Below are 25799 nucleotides of genomic sequence, written 5' to 3'. Positions count from 1 at the left end.
CCCTCAGGGGCCCAGAGATGAGGCTGCAGTGTGAGGGGAGGCAGGTAAGGAGCAAGCCGAACACCCCAGTCCTGAGGGGGCCAAGACAGTCTGGATGTGACCTTGGAAGTGGCACAAAGCTAGTAGGTAACCCAGAACTGGAGTCTGGGGCCAGAGCGTGGGGAGGTGGAGGTGGGGGCGGGGTGTTGGCAAGCCTCAGGATGCAGTTTATGCAGAACGGGCTTTGGGCGTTGGTAAGGGCAGAGAAGGGCTGGGGTGGGGCTTCCTTCCTGAGCAGAAGGAGGGGTGAGAGCCAGTAGGGCCTACAGGGGCAAAGGACAGGTCTCCGCCTGGAGACAGTGATAAGCATAGCCCGTTCACCTTCCTGCCCTCTGAGGCCACCAGGAGTCCTCGACTCCCTTAGGAAGCACCACTGTAGCCCAGAATTTTATCAACCATCAGAGCACAGGGCGGCTCAGGCTTTCACCTAATCTTCAGAGCCATCAGAATTCCTCTTCCCCTGGAGCCTGAAGCCACTCTCTAGGTTGGCAAGACTCAGCTAAGTGGAAACGTCTCAGCTGACACACAAAGAACCTCATCCTCCAACTCCCCACTTGGAGGAAAGACAAAGGGAGGTGGAGAGATGGAGCGGAAGGAGCCAGCACAGAGACCCTAGGCAGCTGAGATGGACAGAGTGACTGCGGGCCAGACGGCAAGCTCCCCGCCCCGGGACTCTGGTGTGGACCCCCCAGCACCTCAGGCAGCCCAGCCTCTGGCCATAAGGGGTTCACCCCGATAAAGCCTCTGGTCTCCCCGCAACTCACACCTGTGATGAGACCCCGCAGCCCTTGGGCCTCTTGTCAAAGGGGCGATGGAGAAGCAGTCAGAGAACCACTTCTACTCAGCGTGTTTATCCTCAGCCCAGCACACACGTCCACACTGTGAGGATGAGCCCAGGAGGCGGCCTCCCTTCACACGTCCACCCTCACGTCACCCCCCGGGACAGAAGGGTCGGCCTCACCTCCTGCCGCCCGCCAGACATCCTGTGGTGGTCCGTCTGGTTGCACTTGGTGGAGAACTCGTCCTTCTTCACGATCTTGAGTGTCCACAAGACGGAGAGAGGGTCACCAGTGAGCCCCAGTGGCGCCCTCAGAGCAGGGGCACATCAGCCCCTCCCGCTCCCATGCCCCCCATCATCTGGGGGGCCCCGAGGCTGCCAGATCACGGGCGGTCCTAGAAGGGTACTCGGGACCCCCTTGAGCGCAGGCTTCCTTCCAGGGGGAGGCATCGCCACTCCCAGGGGGCATCCTAGAGCCGCGCTCTCCTACTGAAACAGGGAGGACGCCCACTCGCTCACTCGCTCGAGAGTGGCTATCTGCCAGGCCCACACCCAAGAGTAAAATGTCTTATTCCAAGCAGACACCCTTGGAAAGAAGGAGAAAAGAACCTCACTTGGAAGGACAAATGGTTCTAAGTGGAGGCAGAAGCAGGGACAGCTCCAGCCAGTGAATCTCTGAGGCGGGGCAGCAGTGTCAACAGCACCCAGAAGGACTGGGCCAAGCCTGAATCCCCACTCCTGCTGACCGACCCGGGCGGGGGGCACTGCTGGGAAGACCCCAGCAGGCAGCTGGCACTGGGCCCCAGGGAGCAGCGAGGAGCCCCAGCCTCACCTGGACGTGGCCGTTGTGGGGCCCTCTGTGGCCATACATGCACTCCACCGTGGCCGACTTCCTCTCCATCAGGTGGATTCGGAACAGGGGCTTGAACCGCATCGGGTCGTCCACGTGAGGGTCGTGGGGAGGCAGGTACATCCAGCCAATGATGAACAAGCCGTCCACCTGCGCGCAGGTCCACACGAGGGTGAGGGTGGGGGTGGGTGAGGCACAGTATCCCTGCCCTAACCCCCCCAACAGTGAGGACCAGCCGCATCCACATCCCAGTCCTGTGGGGACCCAGAGCAGCAGGAGGAGCACGGCTTCTCCCGCCATTAATTAATTATTAATTAAATGACTAGTTTAAGTAGTTTATCCAACGTGAAATGTGGTAGCTAAAGCTGGTAACGCTGTTACATCATTGAAATATGCTGAGAAACAGAAATCACAGTTCTCCCCACTCCTCGCAAAGGGATCAAACTGTGAGGTGATGGGTACCTTGACTAACTGGAAGGGGGACTCCTTCCATGATGTTACTTGTGCCTCAAATCGCCACAAGGTACACTTTATGGACCTCACAATTTTGGTAACTATACTAAACCAAGCTGAAGAAATTAACCGATTTTTAACTAGAAAATACAGCAGTGAGACCTGAATCCAAGCAAGCCTTAGAGAGAGCATCCAGCTCCGAAGTGGGCATGGGGGCTGGGGGTGGGGGGAGCCAAAGACACCAGGAGCAGGAGCGATTCGGAGAGCGACCCCCAACGGGGTAGCTGACCCGAGAAGAATCGGGGCGCTGCTCTTGCCAGGGGAGACTCAGGAGCCAAAACCAACGAGCAGCAGGAGGGCCTGGCTTAGATCCTGAGGTGCCCGAGCCAGCAGCTGAGGGTGGGTCTGAGACAGGCAGGGAGCCCCGAGCGTGGACGGGGCTTCAGGTGACCCGAGTGCCACTCTAGTGAGCTGTGGTCAGACCTCACGTGTGTGGGTGCCAGAGTTAGAGACCCACGCTGAAGCACAAACATGGATGACAGGGGCCTGGGGTTTGCATTAAAATACTGAAAAGAAAAGGCAAAGGGGCCGTGAACTTGGCACCAGGGCAGCTGCCAGGAGGTGGGCATCTGAGCGTCACCCTGCCTCCCCATGTGTGTTTAGAGTGCCACACGATAAAAGTAGTGACAGGGACAAAGGAGGGGGCAGTCCCCAGGCACCACACTCAGCAAGCGCACGTTCTCGTGCAGAGGCGGGGGCGCCTCTGCCACCCACACGGTGGCCCCCCACTCAGTCCTGCCTCCCTGGGGGGTTGAGTCCCCAGCTTCTGGTTCCAGTGACAGAGGAGGACAGAACTCAATCACTAATTGTCTCAGGGGAGGGTTAGTTGGCAGTGTTTTGTCATGGGCTCTACTTTCCCCTAATTATCTCCTGCTTTCAGAAGCCCTTTAAAAAAAAAACCACACACAACTCTATTACTCACTGCCAGTAAGAAAAGCAATGACCCCCTCCTGGCCTGAAACTAAGGAGAGGATGGATGTGCCCATGCTGGGAGCTGTCTGGCTTGTCCCCAGGAGAACGTTCTAACAGCAAGGCTTCCCTGGCGGTATTAATATTAAATAAATGTGAAGCGAGTTTCTCAACAGATGTTTCCACCACATTATAAAGAATATGAAGCAATATTTATCCCTAACCAAACCCCACCTGGTGAGCAAAACCCAGAGTCACCAGAGTCACCTGGCGGTCCACGTGAACCAGGCTCCCGGGGCCCCGAGAGCTGCAGCAAGGTAGACCCGCCAGCCATGACCTGAGCTGCGGCTAGAGCCCTGGACTCAGGCTTCCGGCCTGCCGGGCGTACGTGCAGTGAGAGGCAAGCAGAACGGACACCAGGCTGCCCGAAGGACCCCTGGCTTGGTCTTCCCTGCACTGCTGACCACACTGACACCAAGGCCTGGGCGCCTGCCTGGAGCTCAGTACAAGGCCCCACCCGGCTTCTGTCCTGGAGGCTGTAGTTGTGCCAGCAAGACCACCAGTGAGGGCCGTGTCCTCCTCGATGCCTACTCCAACTAAAGCCAAGGAAAGTCAGGTCTGGATTTGTTCAAACGGACCCAAAAACTGATCAGCTAGTTTTTTACGTAAGATAGGCAAGTCATCAGGAAGCAGATAAAGATTAAAACCAAAAGACTTTTCTCCTGGCTACCACCAAGAAGCTTATATCTAACAGCCATTCCTGCTGGGACCAGCCATAAAGACTGAATAAAGGGAAGTTAAAATGCTGCTTGAGGAGGCAGGAGGCAGGCTTGCAGAGGAGGGACAGATGCCTGCCACAACCCCACGCCTGTGCCATGCGGTCCCTGGAGCGGAGCCAGCATGGGCCTTCCATCCAGGGCCAGCCTCTGAGGGCCCCATGCTGCCTCCTGTCCTTTTAGACCCTGATTTAGCACAAAGGACCAGTGCATGACCCAAGACGGGAGTGTCCGGGGCCTGTGACAATCAATGGCCTTTGGCGTCCAAGAGGCAGGGACCAGGTAAGGCATTTGGCATCATGACGTCCCTGGATGTGGTGGGGGCCAAGAACTACTTAGAACAAATCTTTGCTCATTTAGAAAATAACACCTGGCCCGTTGAGTCTTTGTGACTATCTGTCAGGCGGGAACTGCTCTGGCCTGCCCCTCGGGCAGGTGGACAAAGTCCCATCAACAAGAATCCAGGCCCAAGGCTCTTCAGACTTACCACCACATTCAGCAGTCCTCCGTACGGCCCGATATCCGGCTGCCACAAGCCCAGGATGTGTCTGTATCGGTGAAGCACTACGGGGAGAGAGAGAGGACAGGGCTTCAAGACACAGTCAGCTGGCCTCCACTGCAGAGTCAGTAATCAGAGGGAAGGGCGTTGGCAGGGCGTGGGGCTTAGGAAGAGGTCACTCATGAAGGCTCGCAAGAGAGCTGTGCAAACAACTGTAGCTTCAAGTAAATCTTACAAGTTCCTAAATCATTCTAAGAGTAAAAATGTCTTTAGAAAGCATGATAACGGGGTCATTTTGAGACCTGGCCTCTGCAGATCAGCTCCAGTGATGAGGAATGTTGCCTTTGAAAGACGTGCAGTGGGCACCCTGGCGAGGTGATGAACCTCCCATCGGTCTCCACAATGGGAGTAAGCATGGGACTCTTTACCAGGGGCGGAATCCAAAATGTCATGGGGCTGTAGAGTAAGATTTAAATCGGGTCATCTTTCTTTAAAAAAAAAAAAAAAAAACCACATTCCTGCCTTATTTCAAAAGCAGTGCATGTATATTTACTGGGGACAATGAGAGAAAAGGGCACCTGAGGCCAACCTGAGATCCCACTGCATGCCCATGGCCATGGCCAGTGTAGCAGATGCCCTGGGAAAAGTCCTTCACTTCCACTTCCTTTGCACAGGTATTTGTGGAGTGAAGAGTGAAAAGTGAAAAAGTGAAAAGATGAGCAAACTGCACAAAGAAGTGAACCAGCTCATGCAGGGCCCTGCTTGCCAGCTGCAGGGTCTGGGGTCTCACCATAGCCAGTGTGTGGTGCTAGAATTCATGTGTCAACTGGATGTGGCCATGGGGGCGGGAGGCGGGCAGACATTCTTGGTCAAACATTATTCTGGTGTGTGTCTGTTCCTGGATGAGGGTGACATTTCAATCTGCCATCTGACAGAAAAAGAAGATTGCCCTCCCTCGTGTGGTAGGCCACATCCAATCAGTTGAAGGACCAAGCAGAAGAAGGCTGGTGCTCCCATGAGTATGAAGGAGCTCCTCCTACCTAGCTGCAAGCTGGGAGATCAGTCTTTTCTAACTTCAAACTCTAATCGTGGGCTCTTCCTCAAGTGGACAAAAAGGCTAACCCTCCCACAAACACAGGGGAATTTTCTCCTGGCTGACTGTGTTGAGCTGGGACATTGGTCTTTTCCAACCTTCGGATTTGAACCGAAACATGGGATCTTCCTGCCGGACTTCAAACTGGAACTACACCATTGGCTCCTCTGGGTCTCCAGGCTGCTGACTGGAGATCCTGGGATTGATCAGGGTCTCCATAGTTGTGCAATCCAATTTCTTACACTGCTCTCTTTCTACATGAAGGAACTGGTTCTGTGTCTGAGAACCTTAGCTAACACCCAGTGGGAGCCATGGATGGTCTCCAAGTGCAGGAGCTGCATCATCACAACTTCAGGGAGGAAGGCCAGGCAGCAGAACCCGGAGGGACCCGAGCCCAGACAGCAGCTCTGCGGCCACCACTCGATCTGGGGTACAGGGGTGGGGAAAGCGGGTCCAGCACCATCCTGAGCCTGCAGGGCGGGCAGACGACTGGTGGGAAGGTTCCACCAGCCTCCCCGAGGTTGCAGTTTCAGGACATGCGTCTTCTGAGTTGGCTTACAAGACACACATTAAAGTCACTGGTTGTCTCACGACTGTGCCCTGATAGGTTTTCTGTTTGTTAAACAAGCAATAATAAGCATGGTCAGAGTCACAAGCAAATACTGAGCTCCAGACAGTGCAGCGCACATGCAGGTGTTTAGGGGTAAAACAGACCAACGTCTGCCACTTACCTAGAAACACAGAACATTATACGATGGATGGATGCACAGGTGTGTGGGGGTGAAGTGGGGCAGAGAGCTATGCAGTCAGGTAAGTGGGTGCTCACTGCACAATTCCCTCTACTTTTCTGTTACGTTTTTTTTTTTTTTTAATTTTATTTTTTTTATTCTTTGAATCAGCCATGGATTTACATGTATTCCCAATCCCGATCCCCCCTCCCACCTCCCTCTCCACCCGATTCCTCTGGGTCTTCCCAGTGCACCAGGCCGGAGCACTTGTCTCATGCATCCCACCTGGGCTGGTGATCTGTTTCACCATAGATAGTATACATGCTGTTCTTCTGAAATATCCCACCCTCACCTTCTCCCACAGAGTTCAAAAGTCTGTTCTGTATTTCTGTGTCTCTTTTTCTGTTTTGCATATAGGGTTATCGTTATCACCTTTCTAAATTCCATATATATAAAAATATGGAACGCTTCACGAATTTGCGTGTCATCCTTGCGCAGGGGCCATGCTAATCTTCTCTGTATCGTTCCAATTTTAGTATATGTGCTGCCGAAGCGAGCACTTCTGTTACGTTTTTAAAATGCTGCCATAGAACTGTGGAGAAAAAATCAAACGGGCCCAGACAGCATGGCCTTTTCTTGTCTCTAGTCTCCCATCTTTCCAAGATCAATCAATCTGATCCCAAAGCCCCTGGAAAGTCTGTTCAAAGAATCTGCCACTGACTCGGCAATTTCCAAAGGGGAGTTTCTTCTTCTGCTTTAAAAGCAGCATCTCTCTGAAAAAAAGTCCAGCCTCCCAAGCGTGCCGAGAGCAGCAGCTGTCTCTGGACTGCAAGCTCTATGCAGGTGAGCACACATGGGTTGCCCCTGGCTTCTGCCAACACGAGGCTGGCCCACCCAGCCTGGGCCCCCAGGACAACTGGAGGGAACGTCAGAGACCACCCGCATCAGGTGGACTGGAAGCGCGCTGGCCCAGAGGCACACGATTCCCTAAGATAACGTGATGCCTGTGTTTTACAACACATTCTTCAGAAAGTCTCAGGATTAGTCCAGCAGAAGCGACCTGAAAGACTCGACACGGCCCAGCGGCCCTCGGACTGAAGCATCCACTTGAGCCACACGAAACTCCAGGGTGAGGAGGGGGAGGCAGCGCCGAGTGCGCGGGGGCCTTCTGTGCCCGGCCTGCTGGGAGGCTGGCTCTAAGGCGCCACGGCCGCAGGGCCGCAGGACGGAACAAGCAGGGACAAGCTCAAGCGCCTGCCCTCGGGCTCGCCTCTGACCCGTGCCCGCACCCTGCCTCAGGCAGAGGAGGGGCCCTGGGGTTTAGGACAGAGTCTCCAGCACCTCCTGGCCCAGGCGCTCAACACACCCCAGGGCTCCCCAGCCTGGAGGAGGATCCCCAGCTCAACAAGCCCTCCTTCCACTGTCTCCAAACACGCATTGACCATTCAAGTCAGGCGAGTAAACGGGATTCAGTCCCACTTACTGAACAGGGCTGGAGAAGGAAATGGCAATCCACTCCAGTAGTCCTGCCTGGAGAATTCCATGGACAGGGGAACCTGGCGAGCTACAGTCCATGGGGTCACAAAGAGTCGGACACGACTGACCGACTAACACACACACGCACGCACGCTGAATGTGGCACACGTGACACCGGCTCATGAGCAGACAGCGGGCTCGGGACCCGAGCCAGCAAGTGGTTGGGGTCAGACCCTTCCGGGGCTTTCCCACCAGAAGCACATGTGCTCAAAGGGCCCAACTCCTAGGAATCCAGGGAAGACAGGCCTTCCAGTTCACAGGCGAAGGAACCAGAAACCAGAGAACCACACTTTAACTCAGTGAGAACAATGAAAATGGTCCTGCTCTGCCCCACGAAGCAGGACTTGGGCCTTCCAGAAGGAGCACCAGCTCAGAGAATTTGCCAACCACCAATCCCCAAAGTCAGCGTTCTTGTGTTCAGAAAACCAGCCCAGGCTCTCAGGTCACCCCACCACCGCTACCACAACAGAAACAATGGTCCAAGATGGCTAAGGGACCTCTCAGCCCAGGAGCTAACAGAAAAACACTCTGTCCTAGTCAGGGCCAGCCAACTCTCATCTGCCAATGGGAAGGGCCACTTAATAAGCCAAGTGGGAAACGCCAACACACTCGACAACACCCAGCCTAAAAGACCCAACTCTCCCCGGCATGAGCTGAGACTGAGCAGTCTCTCCCTGCTGTCCTGCCAGCAGCTGTCACTGCCCACCACACTCGGGGCGGCCAGCCCACCACCCAGCAAGGCCGTAACATCATTCTTTTTTTTTGTAACATCATTCTTGAATCACTACATCTGTCGTGCAGAACTGAGGTTTCAGGCCCAAAGGAAAACCCTACATGCAACTGACAGTATCGCCTGTCAACCGCTAGAAACTCTTGGTAGCTGGAAAAAAATCAAAGGAAAAAACACTTCCAAACTCACTCTGTGAGGCCGGCATGACCCTGATACTAAAACCAGACAAGGACACCACGAGAAAAAAAAACTAAAGGCCAATATTCCTGCTGAACACAGATGCAAATATCCTCAACAAAGTATCAGCAAACCAAAAAGGACCACACACCATGATGAAGGGGGTTTTATCCAGGGATGCAAGGATGACACGACATCCACAAATCAATCAATGTGACACACCACATTCACAAAACGAAGGCTATCAACCATGTGAGCCTCTCCATACACGCAGAAAAGGTCTTTGACAAAATGCAACATCCATTTATGATAAAAAGGATATGGAGAGAACGTACCTCAACACAACAGAGGCCATGTGTGACAAACCCACAGCCAGCAGCACATTAAACATGAAAAGCAAAAAGCTTTTTGAAAAAGACAAGGATGCCCACTCTCCCCATATTCATTCAGTGTAGGGTTGGAAGCCCAAGCCAGAGCAATCAGGCAAGGAAAAGAAATAGGTATTCACTTTGTTTATTTTATTTTATTTTTTTTTTTTTTTAGGTATTCACTTTGAAAAGGAAGAAATACAACTGTCACCATTTTGCAGATGACATGCTATATACCCTAAAGTGAAAGTGAAAGTGAAGTTGCTCAGTCATGTCTGACTCTTTGCGACCCCGTGGACTGTAGCCTACCAGGCTCCTCCGTCCATGGGATTCTCCAGGCAAGAATACTGGAGTGGGTTGCCATTTCCTTCTCCAGGGGATCTTCCCGACCCAGGGATCAAACCCAGGTCTCCCGCATTGCAGGCAGAGCTTTAACCTCTGAGCCACCAGGGAAGCCCACTATACCCTAAAGACACCACCAAAAACTTAGACTGAATAAATGAATTGTGTAATGTGGCAGGATACAAAATCGATACACAGAACAAAGTCAGGAGAAACATCCCACAGACACATACTCTCCTCTCTCAGACACACATCCCGCTGGTGCCCACAGCCCTTTCCAGGAGCACCCTTCTGCTTTATCCTTACTGATGGTCTCCTGCCTCTCTCCGTAGCCATTCTGCAATGTGTTCTCAGCTCCGCTTGGCAGACTGGACTTTGGAGAGGCCTTCCCCTCCAATGACTCCACCCCGTGTCATCTATACCTAAGGATTAAAAATGGCCTGGCCATCTCCTCACCCGTGAGGCTGATGTTCCACCAAACACCTCATGTCTACTTGAGCAACCTGGAGCACTGCCAGAATGCTGGGTCTGAGCCTCAAAGCCCACAGCCCTACAGGTGCATGAGGTTATTTTTAAGTTCAAAGTGCACCATTGATTCACACACACAGACATGTGCTAGAGCCATTGTAAAGGCAACACACGCCCCCCCAGTACAATCCCAACATCTTACAGACATAGATTATCAAGACTGTCAGTTAGCTACACACACACACACCCACCCACCCCAAGAGCAGATGATCTGGGCCACAAAGCTGCAGAGAGACAGTGTCTCTCAGGTCCAAGGGAATGCGGCGCAGAAGACTTCTGGAGACCTGGGGACCTGAGGCCCCACAGCTCCAGGCAGAGCCCAAGTGGACAAGGCAGAGTCCAGGGCCTCCTCCTCACAAGCCAGTCGTCACAGCAGACGCCTCTGGAGCTCGGGAGAGCATCAGAGCACGGACGTCAAGAAGCCCTCAGTTAGGACACCTCAGGACACCGGAACCTGGAACAACACCTGGGCATACAGAAGCTCAGCTTCAGTTGAAATTGATTTTTCTTTTTTCATGCATGCTAATTTTCCCCTGATAGTCTAGTAGACCATCTAAAATAACAGACCAGTTATCCGAGAAAGGCAACCAATGCTGACAACTGGTTACTGTCACTGTGTTCTAGATCTTCCAGGCGTTCCGCTGCGCTTTTATAACTACACTAACAGCTTGAGGCACCAGCAGTCCCCTGCTAAATCAGGTCCTAAAGGCAGCGTCAGCTAGAAACAATGGGGACGGCGCACATGCGGCTCTGGTCCAGACACTCGAGATGTGGTCTCCCAGAAGCGTGATGAACCATCGGGACTCAGGACACATCCTCATCACTGCAGGAAGCTTCTTTCCACCCTCTGGGCACAGAAAAGGACACCCCTCAAAACCACTTGAGGCGCTTCCTGGTCCCGGTCACCCCCAGAGGCGCGTCAGAATTCCACATCAGCCTGACAGCCCAGGCCCTGGAAGAAGCCTGTGACAGCCCCGCGACATGATAACCTCTAAGTGCTCGTCTGTTTGTGTCTAGAAGCCCGTGACACCTGGTTCCCCTCAGCACAGCCAGCACCATCGATCCGCTGTTCTCATCAACACCCGGAGCATCACTGTCTGTCCCGTGGGGCTGCAGACGGCGCCTGGCTCACTGACTGCTGGGCGGGGGGTGGACAGCACAGCCCGGGACAGAGTGTTCCAGAGAGCCCACTCCCAAGAGGGCCAGAAAAGGAACAGAACTCACGTCTTCAGCTGGCCAGCCCAGCCCGGGCTTGTGGTGACCACTCCCGCACCAGTCCCCTGGGCCTGGGTGACATACGAGGTGGCTTTACTAGTGCACACTGCCCACACAGCACCCCAGAGCACGCTGCCCACACCCGGGCAGCCCTGCCCAGACTCCGGGATGAGCCCTGAGTAAAACAGGACTGGCCAGCACATGGAGTCTGGTGGGGTTTAGGAGAAATTTCACTGACGACTCTATTCTCTCTGTTCTAAGCAGATTTTGTTGGAAACTATGCTTTTCTAAGACTCAGGAGCGGGTCTGCTCAACGCAGATGACGCTGGCCCCTGGACGCCCAGGGGGATGGGGAGAAGAGCAGGAGGGGGCTCCCTGTGCTTCTCGAAAACATGAAAACAGCTTCCGGTGCGTCCTGGCTCAGCCTAATACAAACAGAAACAGCATTCGTCCCCTGTGGAACACGGCTTAGAAAGATGTCTGGAGCTCAAGTGGTGCCCATCAAAGGAGAAAATACCCACCATTTCTAGGTACTTTTGTTGCGTGTGTATATGTGTGTGTAAACTTTTTACATTGACATCTACTGTTAACACGTGATGACTACAAAGCCTGGATGTGAACACTCACACTTCATCTCTGAAGAGGTAGGTTTTAAGGCTCCTACTGTTTCAAGAAGCAATAAATGTTAAAATACACAGCAACACACGCTCGTGCTTGCTACAACCCCAAACCCAAAGCGGCTGCGGAAACCCGGCCCATTTGTATAGCTGCCCCGGGGCCGCCACTCAGGAGGTGAAAACCAGCAAAAGCCAAGGAGGTCAGCCCGCTGCCAGGACCAGAGCCTGAGCGACAGGCCCTACCGGCAGCATCTCGGCCGTGCTCGCCACAGAAGCGGAAGCCGGGGTGGGGCTGGGGTGGGGGTACGTACGGCAGGTGTACACGTCTCTGTACTCCATGTGCTCGTAATCGGGCAGAATTCTCATGAAACGTCCCGACTTCACGCGCGGGTTTATACCTGAACAGACACAGCAGGCAAGGGGCTGAGGGGGCCTTCTCAACTGGACTCACCACTTGCTCACCCATGTCACACACTTCCCTTACGTCCTCGACCCCCGGAACCTGCGGGGGCACTCGCCATAGTGGCAGGCCTGGCCAGAAGGAATCGTGGTGACAGGCGTTGCTGCCAGTCAGCGATCCATGCTGGGGACTCCCCACGACAGGCCCACTCGGGACTCCCCCAACCCCACACTCTCTCTCCATCACCCACCACGATAACCAGGCTCGCTGAGCAGGGAGGGCAGAGGTCATACTCACAGATATTGGGGTGACTGTGTAGGGAGCCCTGTGCCCCAGCTAGGATCCCAGGCTTGCCCGGTGCCTACCTGGCATGTCCTTCACCTGCTGTGTTTGAGCGTGCTGGTTGTGCTGAAGGACAGTACTTGCCAGCCCCCGAACTCAGTCAGACCCCTCGCTCCTGAATCAAGGTAGCTGGGCCCACTACCTAAGCAGGAGAGGGGTGACTTTCTTCCACCACCTCTTCCGGAAGCTAAGGACAAGGTCCTCAGAGCAAACTCAGAGAAACACGGTTCTGGGGCTGTGAGGATGGAAGCTGAAGCTCACGCTGGCGGGGACAGATCAGGCACTCTGGGAAAGTGTCTGGATAACAGACAATGTGAATTGTCCTCTGCATTTGGCAACCACTTTCAAGGGTTTGCGAGCCAGCAGTTACAATCTCTCCAGATGTCCTGCTTTGCCTGTGACCTCGCTGTGGCCCTGTCCCCTCTTGCTGGACCGCCCCTCTCCTGCTCACCTGCCCATCCACTGTGCCCAGACGTCCCCTCCACAGGACAGCTGCCCCAGCCCCTTTGCCCACAGCTGAGATGAGCTCTGCGGGGGCCTTAATTTCTCACGCATGCTCTCCCCCGGGAGCTTCAGCCCCAACACCAGGCAGATGCGAGCCTCCCTCCAGGACTATTTCAGGGCTTACAGCTCTTACAGGGAACTCAAATCACTTTGACATGATATCATCAAATGGCCTAACAAACTCAAGCGGCTAGATGATAAGAACTTGTCGTATTAGACCCTCAAGGAAACAGCTGCCCATTTCCCAAATCCAGGAAGCCTCTCGTTTCTGTGCTCACAGAGGCTGCTATGGCCAGTGTGGTTCAGACAGATACCAATGCCCACAGTGAGAGTGGCCTCCTGGACTCCCCGGACTTAAAGACTCTGACTCTGGGGAGCAATGCTGGAGCCAAGGGTGGAGCGGGGCCCTGGCGACACCCCCAGGACAGAGGGCAGGAGGAGAGGGTACACAACCAGCTCTCCATCCCTGGAACTCTGGGCTTTGCAAGATTCAAAGGAGCATTGTTCTCGTCCCTGACACCAGGGGACCGGAAGGAACTCCACTTTCCCAGGAGTGACCACTAGGGCCCCCAGATCCACTTCTCCTGGAGACATGTCTTCTTGGGGAGTGGGACATGGAGCAGAGGTCAGAGAGAAAACCAAAGTGCGAACATGCACAGGGAAGGAGGAGTGGGAAAGCCTGTGCAGACCACTAGTGGGTCCAGGACCAAGGACAGGAGTGGGATGGGGGGAGGGGTGGGGACCAGGACCAAGGACAGGAGTGGGGGAAGGTGGGAGTCCAGGACCAAGGACAGGTGTGGGGGCGGGAGGGGGCGGGCAGGGATGGTGGCTATGGTGGGCAAGGATGCAGCCCAGGCCCCTGGCAAGTGGGGAACTGGGGTGCTGGGAGGTAGCAGAAGTAGGGCCAGGACATGCAGGGCTCTGGTGGGAGCGGGTGCGTGGGGCGCACGTGGCCGCCTTGAAGGTACAGTTGAGCATCAACACCAAGAACCGCCTGTGTCCAGGGTGGCTGGGCTCCTCAGGGGAAGATCCACGGAAACACAGAGACTCTGACAAGAGATTTCCCAACTCGTGAGCAAACTCTAACCCAGGGACACCTGCCAATCTAACACCCCCCAAGTGGCCACGGGACTGAGGTAGAGAGAAGTCTGAGGGGATGAGGAAGTCAGCGTGGATTCAGGGGCCAACCGTGGCCCACTCTGCTTGTGCAGCGTGTGTGGGCCACGTGAGGAGGGGCTGGCCTCCCAGGAAGCCCCCCGTGCTGAATCACAGGTGTTCCCACACAGGAGCCCAGCCCTGGCTCCCTAGGAAAGCGGCTCAGTGAGAAGCACCGCCTGGTCTGCGTGTTCTCTGCACAACTGGTACAAAGTGCAAAAGATAGTGAAAACCAAACTCCACCAAGATGCTTTTAAGATGATCACTTAAGGTCCTTTCCAGAGAACTCAGCAGGTCTCCCTTAGGCCAAAGGTCTTTCTTACACCGTCCTTTACAACCCAGCCCAAGGGTTAACAGTGCATCACACCCCAGCCCAGGTAGGGAGAGGCGGGCTGCCCCATGGGACCCTGGGTGGCATCAGTGCCAACAGCCTCACACCTGAGGGAGGGCCAGAGAAGAGATGCTTGGGGCAGGGGCTCTGGGCATCAGGGAGCATTGCTGGCGACTCTGGAAGGCAAAGTGGTGGAGACAAGAACTGGGGGCGGGGACTGGGGGCTCACCACTCCTGCAGGAAACGAGCCGAGGAAGGACAGGGGCTGGGGCGGGGAGGAGGGGCCCGGCTGCTGTCACACGTCATGGTCACTCCTGCTGCCACGTCCCCAACCAGGCTGCGGGCCAGGACCCAAAGAGGGGCACCTCTGAGCCCCCCAGAGCTGTTTTCAGGGCAACCACGTCTCCAGATAAATGACACCTGATGCACTTGTGCTGCAAAATCAGGGTCATGCTTTGGCCAGAAATGGGGAGAAGAGAGACCCCCGCCTGCCCAGTGCTGTCATGCCTGTGCTGGCTCTACGGTGTCACCTCTGACTTTAAGGGGGCCTCTGAGAACTGGCCCGTGGGCTTTTACTTTATGTGGGTGCTGCTCAGCGAGGGTCAGCCTCTGGAGCCAGTCAGTGGGAAACGACAACAGAGTAACTTACGCTTGGCATAGACGTCTCGACAAGACACGCCCGTGATCTCCAGCTTCCGCAAGTTTTCACAAACGCCGTACTCTGTAACAAGAAACATTTGCTGGGAATTACAGTCAAGAAAAGCAGCAGCAATAGAAAGACTAGGGGAGGGGGTGGGGTGGGCATGCCTCAGCCTTGGCCATGTCCTCCAAGCCTGACCCTTCTCCCACTGCGGAGGTTTTACGGGCCTTCTCCACACTCAGCCAACACCTCACTCACCGGTGAAGGCACTGTTCTATTTTTAGACAACACCACTCTGAATGAAACAGCAATATGCATTGTCTATTCTGATAAGCTCTGGAAACCTAATCGCTCAAACCCACAACCAGACAACCAGCTCATGAACACAATGAATGCTGTGTGTTCCCATGGAAATGAGACCATCACTGGTGTCCAGGTTCCACAAAGGCCCCCAGACCCTGGTGCAGCCACTGACTCTGAAGTGAAGACACAGCAGGGGCTGCCCAGGGTAGCCTTGAAGCAAAACCCTGATCCCACCTCCACGACAGCACTCTACCCCACCTCAGGCAGGGGCCCCAGGCTCAGAGAGGTTGATGACTCAGCAGTCCTTCCAGAAGGCCAGCAAAGGGCTGTCCACCTCGTCATACCACAGCCCCTCCTGCTGCCAAGGCCTGGTCTTTTCAGTGGAACGTCTGACGTCAACCCAATGCTTCTATGGCTGCGAGGATTTCGACAGTGTCCCAGCCAAGCTCAAGCTGCAGACAGTGAAGCAGTCACTTGGGGCAAGGCGGTCACCACCTGGCAACCTCCCTGAGACCGGGCCTGTCTCCCTGCCTCCCCTGCTGACAAACAGCCCATGGCCTGGCTCGTGATCACACAAAAGCACACGTGCTACCCTCCTGCCAAGAAGAATGTGGACTCCACTCCGGAGAGTCATGCAAGTCGCAAGAACTTGTGAGCAACTCGATAGTGAAACATGCTGTGTGTGACCTGGGGCAGGGGTGACACCTGCATGTCACATGAGTCACCAGCAACCGAGAGGCCCCAAACCCTCTCAGACCACGTGGGGGACCAGCTGGAAGGGCCACTCCCGCCAGGGCCAGCAGTCGAGCTGGAGCAGGTCGGCCCCACACCGGACGGCCTTCATGAGTTCCTACCATGGCCAGGCGGCCGCCTGACAACCACGGGGCTGTCACCACCTTGGGTGCTCCCCATAAACAGTGTCCTTCCCTTGCACCAATGACAGTGCGCTCCAAAGCTGTCACCACACAAGACCGGCACCTCGGTCTGTTTGCTGTGTGGTTCTGAAAGGACAGCTCCTCCCCTGGCTTCCAGCAGCAACCAGTGCACATGGTCAACAAGACCTGCCTCTTACTGCCTCGCAGACACGATGGACATGATGGTTTGGGAGCCCACTAGGGGGCAGGGGATGGGGAGCCCTCTCCTCTGAACTGTGCACTCTTTTTTTTTAATTTATTCTCTCATTTATTCTTTTTTCTAATTAATTTTTTTACTGAAGGATAACTGCTTTACAGAATTTTGTTGCTTTCTGTCAAACCTCAGCCTGAGTCAGTCATAGGTATACATATACCCCCTCCCTTTTGAACCTCCCTCCCATCTCCCTCCCCATCTCACTCCTCTAGGTTAATACAGAGCCCCTGTTTGAGTTCCTTAGCCATACAGCAAATTCCCGTTGCACTTTTGTGATACACGCGGACACTGCCGGTCAGATGCAGGGCACAGACCAGAGGTGCACCCGCACGAGCTCCGGCAGCCTGTATCTCGCTGACGCATCGGTGCCGCCCCACGCACACCTCCCAGTGCCGAGCTGCTGAAGGCGGGCGACCTGGTCTGTCGTTTTCCTGTCTGAGTCCAGCAATCGTCCAACCTGAGGGACACAACGCGCTGCCTCCCAACAACCGCTCAAACTCTGGAGGACTGAAACACTGTGAATCTCTCTGCACAACGTGTCAAGAAAAGGCGCTGTTAATAGCACCCAGGAGACAAACCTGCACGAGCAGACAAACCAACCACAGAAAAGGCCACTGACAACAGGAGGAAAGCAAAGATATGACACAGTGCTAATAACTAAGGCAGTGCTCAGTGGGTTTTCCTCAATGTTCCCCAAAGATGATACATTCACCAAAGCAGAACAAATTGGGTCATTCTGACCCAAATGTTCCTGCAAGAAATGTTTGGTATTTTCCACATGATGGGAAAGGCTTTTTTTTTTTTTTTTAAACAATGGCTAGGAACAATTCCATATCCCCTGATAGTTCTATAAACCTTTCCGTAAGTCACTGGGGAAATGCCATAAAGTAGCGCTAAGGCCAGTGTACCTACACAACCACCGAGCCTCCCTCCCAGAAAAACTCACCCTTCTGCCCAAGATGGTTACAGTTAGCACATCAAACCATGCTGCCCACAGCTGCTTTCTAATTGCCAGCAATTCAAAAACTTTCCTTGCTAAACTAGTACATCAGGCAGCTTGTGAAAGTCCTTTTTGAAAGTGTCTACTCTAAAACCAGCAACACAGTCTAAAAAAAAAAAAAAGGTTGGAAAGGGGGAGAAAAATGGCTGGCTGAGCTAGACTTGAGGAAATTTAAACATAGAATCCAGCTATTACCCCATTTCTGAGTACATTCTCAAAAGAGATGAAAGTAGACTCAGAGATGTGTGTTCACCCTTGCTTATAGCAGCACTGTTCACAATAGCCAAGAAGTGGGGGCAACTCCAGTGTCCATTGATGGATAACAGACAAGCAAAACAGGTCCATCCTCATAGTGGGATATTACTCAGCCTTAAAAAGGAAGAGAGGCAGACACGCGACACAGCCTGGCTGAACCTTGAGAACGCTGTGCTGAGTGAGATGAGCCCATCACAAAAGGGCAGTATTGTATGGTCCCACTGATACGAAGTCCCCAGAGGGGCCAGATTCATAGAGACAGAAGGTAGAAATGGAGGGTGCCAGGCGCTGGGGGAGGGGAAACGGGGTGCGACTGTGTCATGGGGACGGAGCATCCGCTGGGGAAGATGGAAAAGTTCTGGCCATGGTGGTGATGGCTGCACAAGCATGTGAATGTATTTAATGCCGCTGAACTACCCACTTCAAAAAGGTCAAAGTGGTACATTTCACTTTGTGTATATGTTACCACAATTAAAAAAAAAATCAAATTGCCACTTCAAAATATTCCAAACAGGAAATTTCCAAAAAGCTATTTAACACAAGTTTCGCCAAAAGGGAAAAACAGGCCAGGAATCTGGGCTGAGTCAACACTGAAGCTGCATCCTCCCGTGACCCGACCACCAGGGGCTCCTGGCCCTCCTCACTCACTTCCCGTCCAGTGAGGTCCTCCCTGTCCAGGTTTTACCCAAGCCCCCACCCACAGACAACCTGTGGGGCGACCTGTGGGTGGAGCCAGCAGAGACAGACCTGGAGGCACAGGTGGGGGTCCGGTGCGGAGGCCACTGCACTGCCAGGCAAGGCAAAGGCAGAAGAAAAGCTGGGGGGGCCCAGTCGTGGCCCCCGGAAGGCAGCAGTGGGAGGAAGGGGGCTGGGGGAATGCGGCTGGGTCCTCTCCCACCTGCTGTAAACTCAGCTCCCCAAATAAAACCAAAAGGCAGTATTGATTGGAAATGTAGCTCATTTTTGTTTGTACTAGATTATGGGATAATTATAACCCTTAATAAAGTATGGTTGGAATTTCTGAGGCTAAAAAAGGAGACAGAGGCAGGGGAGGGAGCTGGTAGACAAGGGGGGGGGGTCCACCAGGCTCGGGGTGGGGGGGTTTCAGGCAACTGGCTCTCAGGCCTCCTGCTCCGAGGACACCCCTCCAACAGCAGAGCACTGGTTCCAAACTCCTGTGTGTCCTTCAGCTTGCTGCTTTCCTTAGCTGTTACTGTAACTGCATGAAATGCCTTTTTAAAGAAAAAAATAATAATAATGTAGCAGATCTGGAAAAGCACTTTGCAGCCAGCTCATCTCAGGATGGACGAATGTAAAAAGCAAAACTAGACACGGCCCATGGGCATTTCCTATTAAACACTTAGAATATTCGGGCTGCTAAGCAAACAGTTCCCCAGGACAGCTGATGCCACCTACACAGTCAATGCGACTTCTTCCCAACCAGCTCCACCTCTGCAAAGATGAACAGCCTCAGTGCCAACAGGAGCCTCACCCCTCCAGCCAGAAGATGCTAACCCTGTCCAGCTCCATGACAGGCACCCACTGGCCAAGGGAGCCCCACTCCCACTGAGGCCCATCTGTCATTCTTAAGACACTTCTTCCTGGTACACACACCCCTGCTGGGTCTCAGGGGGTTGAGACCTGAGACCAGGGGGTAAGCAGGAGTCTAACTCTGCCATCATGTTTCCCCAGACCTCCTCTCAGATTTCAAACACTCCCCGACACCCCACCAATATTCAGCAAGCAGGCCTGCTGGCTACTCCAGGTTCCTCCCCTGCCCATCACCGCGAGGCGGACAGTGAGGGCCCCACTGGCAAAGGATGCTGACTCATGAGTGAGAACCCAGGCCACCTCCTGGACCATTCCTGGGCTTCTCAGAGGACAGTGGTTCCTCCACAGTCCCAAAGACACACTCCTTCCAGCCAGAAAGACAAACCAAGATCCTCAACTGCATTACGTAACCACTTTGTAAACACAGCGAAACAGTGAATACAGCCCAGCAGTTCTTCCTGGCAAGGCACCCGTGTTTGTCCAGTTAAACATGGCCACGGGGGAATCTTGGCTCAGCACTTCCTGGGGGCCAGACGCGCTTTCTAGCTTGCTGTTCTGAGGCTAGCGATGTCCACTAACAGGAAGCGTCTCCTGTACCCCTCCTACTCTGCTAACTGGAAGGATTAGGTTTCTCTGTGGAGCAGCATACATGATTCAACTCCCAAAAATAAAGAGCCTGTAGCCCTGTCACTGAGCAAAGGGACAGGATAAGGGCTTCCCTCCAGTTTTGAGACCCTGCTGTGTGTCCAGGAGGCAACCTGGCTTCCTCTTCTCCTGGTTGGGACAGGGATACTCCCACTACCTGGACAGTCTGTTTATACACCACCACCCGCCCCACACCCCCAAAACAAGCAGGCTCAACAGGCATTGCTTAACGAGAACCATAAGATATTCCCAAAGCCAACAACCTGCCCACTTCACCTCCTCCCTGGATGATCCTTCCAAGCTCAGCCATATCTATCAAAAGCCACATTTTTCACATTTCATGTCAGCATACCAAACAGAACAGAAATAGTGTTTTCTTCTGCATGCAAAAACAAAATTAAATATTACTTTTGATTTTCCCATTTCTGTCATACAGCTCAAACATTATAGGGAAAGTATATTTCTAATTATGATGGAATTTCAGCCCACCTTAGATTTACAACTGATCAAAATATTATACAAATATTATTCCAGGGGTTACTGAGGCACTTACCATCAAGAGAAGAAATGGGCAAATTATATACTATAAACTTGAAACCTGACTTTATGTCTCTAATGTCTTTACGAGTGAGAATTTCCTTTGTTTCTAAATATATCTTTTGCTATTATTTGAACGTTCTGAGTTGGAATCACAGTCTGAATTTTCTAGACGCATTAGCCTCAGGTAGACCTCACAAAGTGCTGCAGGGATGAACCATGTTAAAAATGGCCAGCGTTTCAAAATTCACTAACTAAATAGTAAAGTATTAACCAAGAAAAGCCTCATCAGGGTCAAAGGCAAAGAATGGACTTGGCTTCTGCCCTATGCTCTGAGAAATGATGGCTTATTTATAGCCCCACAAGCAAGTAACTGCAGGAGACCTGGAGCCAAAGGAGTGATGCATCAAAACATGGCTGGGGGGGGCAGGGGTTGGAAACGGGGAGAGGCGAAACACAGCTCACTCCCGACCCTGCACCGCCTTGCAGGCCGGAGCTGCTCTGCTTTCCCATGAGGGGAAATATCACTTATTTGGTGTACTTGCCCCCAAAACAGAAGCACATATTTGGCTTCTGAGTAGCAACTTTCTTTCACCTGCCCAAAGAAACTATTTAATCCAACAGCTCTATTAGGCAGGGGGCTCAGAAAACCAAATTCTATAAAAACTACTGATTTATTATTGTTGATTTACTAGTGCCAGGACACTGAAAACTGTGAGATTCGCACTAGCACTGTAAACAGCCACCTCACTTTAAGTTTCTAGGGTCCCTCCCCCACCACCCTCCACCTGCCCCCGAGTCATCCTCTCATTTTAAAAAGAGCCCCTTGGAGAAGGAAATGGCAACCCACTCCAGTGTTCTTGCCTGGAAAAGCCCATGGACAGAGGAGCCTGGCGGGCTGCAGTCCATGGGGTTACATGGCTGAGCATGCGTGCACGAGGGTGGAGGGAGATGGGTTGGTAGCAATAAAGTGGTAGAACTAAAAAAAATTAAAATAAAATAAAAAGAGCCTCTGACTCGCATGTCTTGCCCACAGCCCAAAACTCTTAAAGCAACAAAACACGGGGTAAGAAAAAAAAAATGTTTTTAATTAAAAAAAATTTTAAAAACAAAACACAGGTGCTTCCCCACACCCCTTTCTATGGCTTGTCTTCTCCTTTGGGAAAACTGATTATCAAAACACAGAAAGCAAAGGTGCATACTCCGAGCAGTAGATGTGTACACTCACTAACGCCTCACTTGTCCTCCCAGGACACTAACAAGAGTCAGGGTTGGACCTGGGGCTTCAGAGCCAGGAACTCCGGTAGGCTGTGACCACCTACCCCCTGCACCCCAAGGCTGGGACCGCTTTGACTTTTGCCTCTGTGCACAAGACTTTGACCTTATCTCCCACCACAACCAAATGTCTAGTTCAGGATAGAAGATGTTTAGGTGCTCAGAGAAATGAGACTTGTCTCACACATGACCGTTCTTATACATATTCCAGTCGTGATTAGACTAACCCTAATGGGATGCCTATGAATGCCACATAGGACTGCCAACCATCCAATGTTGAACCCAGATAAACTAGAAGTTGAAGTTACCAGAACAAACAAGTGAAACTGAAGACCTGGCTGTTGACAACCTCCATAACCTCGGGATGAAAATGATTACTTAAACCGAAAGCTACCAGTGCATAACTTTGATTAATGCTGTAACTTTTGCAAAAGTGACTGTAAGTGAAGTTTGAAAGTAAAGGACTATTGACTATGAGAAAATGTTTTGTATATATTAAATAGAAATCGACCCAGATTAAATTAAATAAAATCTGCAAATCAATAATAATAATAAAAAAATAACAATGGGGGAAAGGGGCAAAGATTAAGGATACACGAATAAGAGAAACCAAAAAGTGCCAATAATTCTATTTTTTTAAATGTGCATCTTCATGAGTTATCAGCCATCTGCAAATTAAATGAGATGCTGTTTCTCACCCAGACTGGCACAGATTTTTAGAAACGAATGGTTCAAACCAGAAAGAATTTAGGGGACACTGGATTAAACAAGATAATGAACCCAGACCACAAAGGCAGCTCTGTGATGAGCACGGAGCACTCCTGTTACATTCAGTGTCTTGCCTGTGCATGCCTCGTGACAGGTGTGCAAAGAGGAAAACACACGTGTTAATATCTGGAGTGAAAAATCACCCCCCCCCACCCTCCGCAAGATAACTGGCCAGTTTCTAGCAAAACTACAAAATTCATAGCCCACTATTCCAGCGACACCAGTTCTGGATATATTCCTCAGAGAAATTATCAAATTTAACTGCATCCAAGGAAACATATGAGATTGTTCACTATCACACTGTGTGCAATGAGAAAAACAGAAATGAGCAAAGGACCACACACTGCCGTCTCCAAATTATGAACCACTACACAGTGCTCAAGAAGATGGAACCAGATTTAAATGTATTAACATGGACAGAATTTAAAAACACAAGTTGACAGATAAATAATACTCATGGATGATGTATTTCTGAAAAACTAAAGCACTATAAGACAATGTTGGGGGTGTTACAGGTATATGTACACACAAGAAAACTCAACCCACAAGCATGGCTGCTTCTTGGGAGTGGGAAAGACAGGGCTGACCTGGAGGGATTTGAGAGCTGGCTAGAAGGCTTTCTTTTTTTAAAAAAAGGGAGAAAAATCAAAAGCAAATATGACAGAAGACTTAACTGTTATTTACTGGGGGTGACTAAGAAAGCGTCTGCTTTACCACGTTTGTCTTTCATTTTTTTAATTTCTCAAAGTGAAAATTCTCCCGGCTGCCAGGCCACCTTGGTGAAGAGGCGGCCTTGGCCCAGCTGTCACGGTGTCTGCTGTCCCCAGAGAGCTGCGCTGAGAGGCACAAAAGCAGGAAAGGAAGGGTTAAAGGGTCATCCTCCACCTGCCCCTGCGTCCTTCTACATCTTCAGGAGGACTTTTCACATTTCCACTAGAAGTTGTAAGAACCTGTCCTGAACTGTACCTCTGGTTAATTTTACTCTATGGCACACCTCTGAGCTTTCTGGTCACACGAAGACTTGTTACCCTCTGTTCCTACATATCTTACAGTTTCCCCAGGGACAACCCCCTAGAGACCACCACACAGGTTTGGCTGACTGATGGAGAAACTGCAATGCTCAAAGCAACATCTGTGACAAATCTGGGACTCACAAGGGTACAAAATGCAAAACAAAGCAAATGAAAAGGTGGAACTCTCTTTGTCTCTGAAAGAGGTGAAATTAAAATGGCCATGAAGCATCATCACCAGTTAGGGTGTGAGGGCTTCATCTGTATTATCTCATTTAACCCTCAAAGTCACCCTACGGGGGCAGCACTTCCCAATAACACTTGGGCCAGGGAAGCAGCATGTCCAGGAACTCAGAGCAGATAAACAGAGCCTAGCCACTGACGACCAATCCTGAGGGTTGACCACTAAGCTTTATGGTATAAAGATGATGAACTGACTGACCCCCCTCTGGAGTGGATTCGGGGAAATAAGCCTTCTCGTGAAGTCTTCCTGGGGATGTAAATACCAACAGCTGGGCAATGAGTACGTAAGGTGTTATCAACATGCACAGCCTCCCTGCTGCCCACAACCTCACTTTAGAAAGCTACACCCCAAGAAGATAGTCTCAGAAGTTCTAAAAGGTACACGTAAGTCCCACAAATTCCTATAAAATGCAAAGGCAGTCTCGATGGCACAAGGAAAAACTGCAAGCTTAGAAGTCTAATAGTAAAGAACTAGCCTGTGGCATACACAGGCAGTAGAACACTATGAAGCTTTTTTATACTGAACCCTCTATGAGATCATAAATGATACGGTCCCATTTACGGAGAAATGTGTCCATGACTCTACATGTGCATACGGAGAGACAGTTTCCAAAATTTTAAGAGTGGTTTATCTTTGATAGCAGGGACCTCTGACGATTTTTTACTTTCTTCCCTTTGTTGTCCTTCATTGTTTGATTTTTCTTCTTACCTATCCTTTTTACTGAAACTCTAGAGTTTAATGAACAGCAGAGATCTGTCAATGTTCAAGTGAATACAGAGCCTTGAACTCCGGGTTAAGTAAAGCTGTTTTCAGGGGATTTGTTACAAAACTATTCACCACCCTCACTTCGGACATCAGCATCCCTGAGCGGGGCATACGCTCCAGCAATGTCTGCCTCACAACCCACCGCTTCACAGACCAGGTTCTCGCCTTCGAGACCGTCCAAACCCTCGGGCTCCTCTAACTATTCAAGTTCACCCTCATCGATCTCGTCAGCTCCGCCCCAAGGACTGGGGACCGAGAAGGGTGTCACGGACGTCAGCTACCTCCCAGGCCTAAACCCAGCCCCAGCTTGCGTCACTGCCCTCGGCGTCCTGGCCCCCGTAGCTGGGGGACCCCCTCACTCCTCTCTGAGCACCCCATGAACTCCACCGCGTCCGGAACCCATCCCCCAGATCTGTGGCAGGGACCCCTGGGGTCACAGCAGCCCCCGGTGGCTGGGAGCTTGCCCCCTGGATCCCTGTTCGGTGGCAGATGCCCTTCCACAGCCCGTGGGGACCCCACCCCAGCCCCTCCCAGCCAGGCCCCCTGGGGCCCAGGCCCCGCCCCGGCGCACTCACCCTCCCGGCAGCGCCGCCTCCAGATGGTGTCAGTGTGCAGGATGCGTCGGAACTTGGTGCAGACCTGGGCCAGGCTGGGCAGGTCGGTGCCGGGCAGCGACGCGAAGATCTCCACCAGCAGCTCGGGCGGCAGCTCCAGAAGCGAGCATCGCGGGGGCGACGAGGGGCCCGCGCTCTGGCCGCCCCCGGCTCCGGACAGCGCCGCCGCGCCCGCCTCGATGCGCTCCTCCTCGGGGTCCGTGTCCGGTTCGCTGTCGGCCGCCGCGGTCTCGGCCGGGCCCCGGCGCTGCTGGCGGCGCCGGCATCCCCGCGACGGGCCCACGCCGCAGAGGCGAGCGCACACCGCCATGCCGGCGACTGACGGCCGCCGCGCCGCCGCCGCCCGTGCGCACGCGCCGCCCGAGAGCCGAGCCCCGCCCGCCCCGCCGGAGAGCCCGGCCCCGCCACGCCACGCCCAGCCCCTCCAGGGAGCCTTATCCCCGCCCCCAGGAGCGCGGAGTCCCGCCCCCCGGGGGAGCCGAGCACCGCCCCTGGAAGAGCCCTGCCTCGCCACGCCCCGTCAGAGAGCCAAGCCCTGCCCCCAGGGGACCAAGGCACGCCCCTGGGATTCGAGGCCCCGCCCCGCCCGACAGCCAAGCCCGCCTCTAGTGCATTGCCGACATCCCCATCTGGA

General features: G+C 53.0%; 1 protein-coding gene and 1 non-coding gene across 4 annotated transcripts in view; both read right to left on the bottom strand.

The window, feature by feature from the left end:
• Positions 1-25551, bottom strand: part of FBXO31 (F-box protein 31) — a 36682-nt gene extending 11131 nt beyond the window's left edge. Inside the window, exons 1-6 of one of the 3 annotated variants that reach the window (XM_043435688.1) lie at positions 25127-25551; positions 15080-15151; positions 12010-12096; positions 4353-4429; positions 1650-1817; positions 1001-1075 (exon numbers count right to left, since the gene is read on the bottom strand). In XM_043435688.1, coding sequence (XP_043291623.1) covers positions 1001-1075; positions 1650-1817; positions 4353-4429; positions 12010-12096; positions 15080-15151; positions 25127-25475 — 828 coding nt within the window. In that variant the 5' untranslated portion in view covers positions 25476-25551. The remainder of the gene's footprint in view (positions 1-1000; positions 1076-1649; positions 1818-4352; positions 4430-12009; positions 12097-15079; positions 15152-25126) is intronic. The other 2 variants (XM_043435687.1, XM_043435689.1) reach the window with 2 other exon arrangements.
• Positions 6639-6745, bottom strand: LOC122421873. Its single transcript, XR_006263674.1, has one exon. It is a non-coding gene; the product is annotated as a U6 spliceosomal RNA (small nuclear RNA).
• Positions 25552-25799: the final 248 nt, after the last annotated feature.

Source organism: Cervus canadensis, chromosome 18 (assembly GCF_019320065.1).
Source record: "Cervus canadensis isolate Bull #8, Minnesota chromosome 18, ASM1932006v1, whole genome shotgun sequence".
In the NCBI taxonomy this organism is placed as follows: domain Eukaryota; kingdom Metazoa; phylum Chordata; class Mammalia; order Artiodactyla; family Cervidae; genus Cervus; species Cervus canadensis.
The sequence above is the reverse complement of the archived record's forward strand: the minus strand, read 5'-3'. Positions and strand labels throughout refer to the sequence as shown.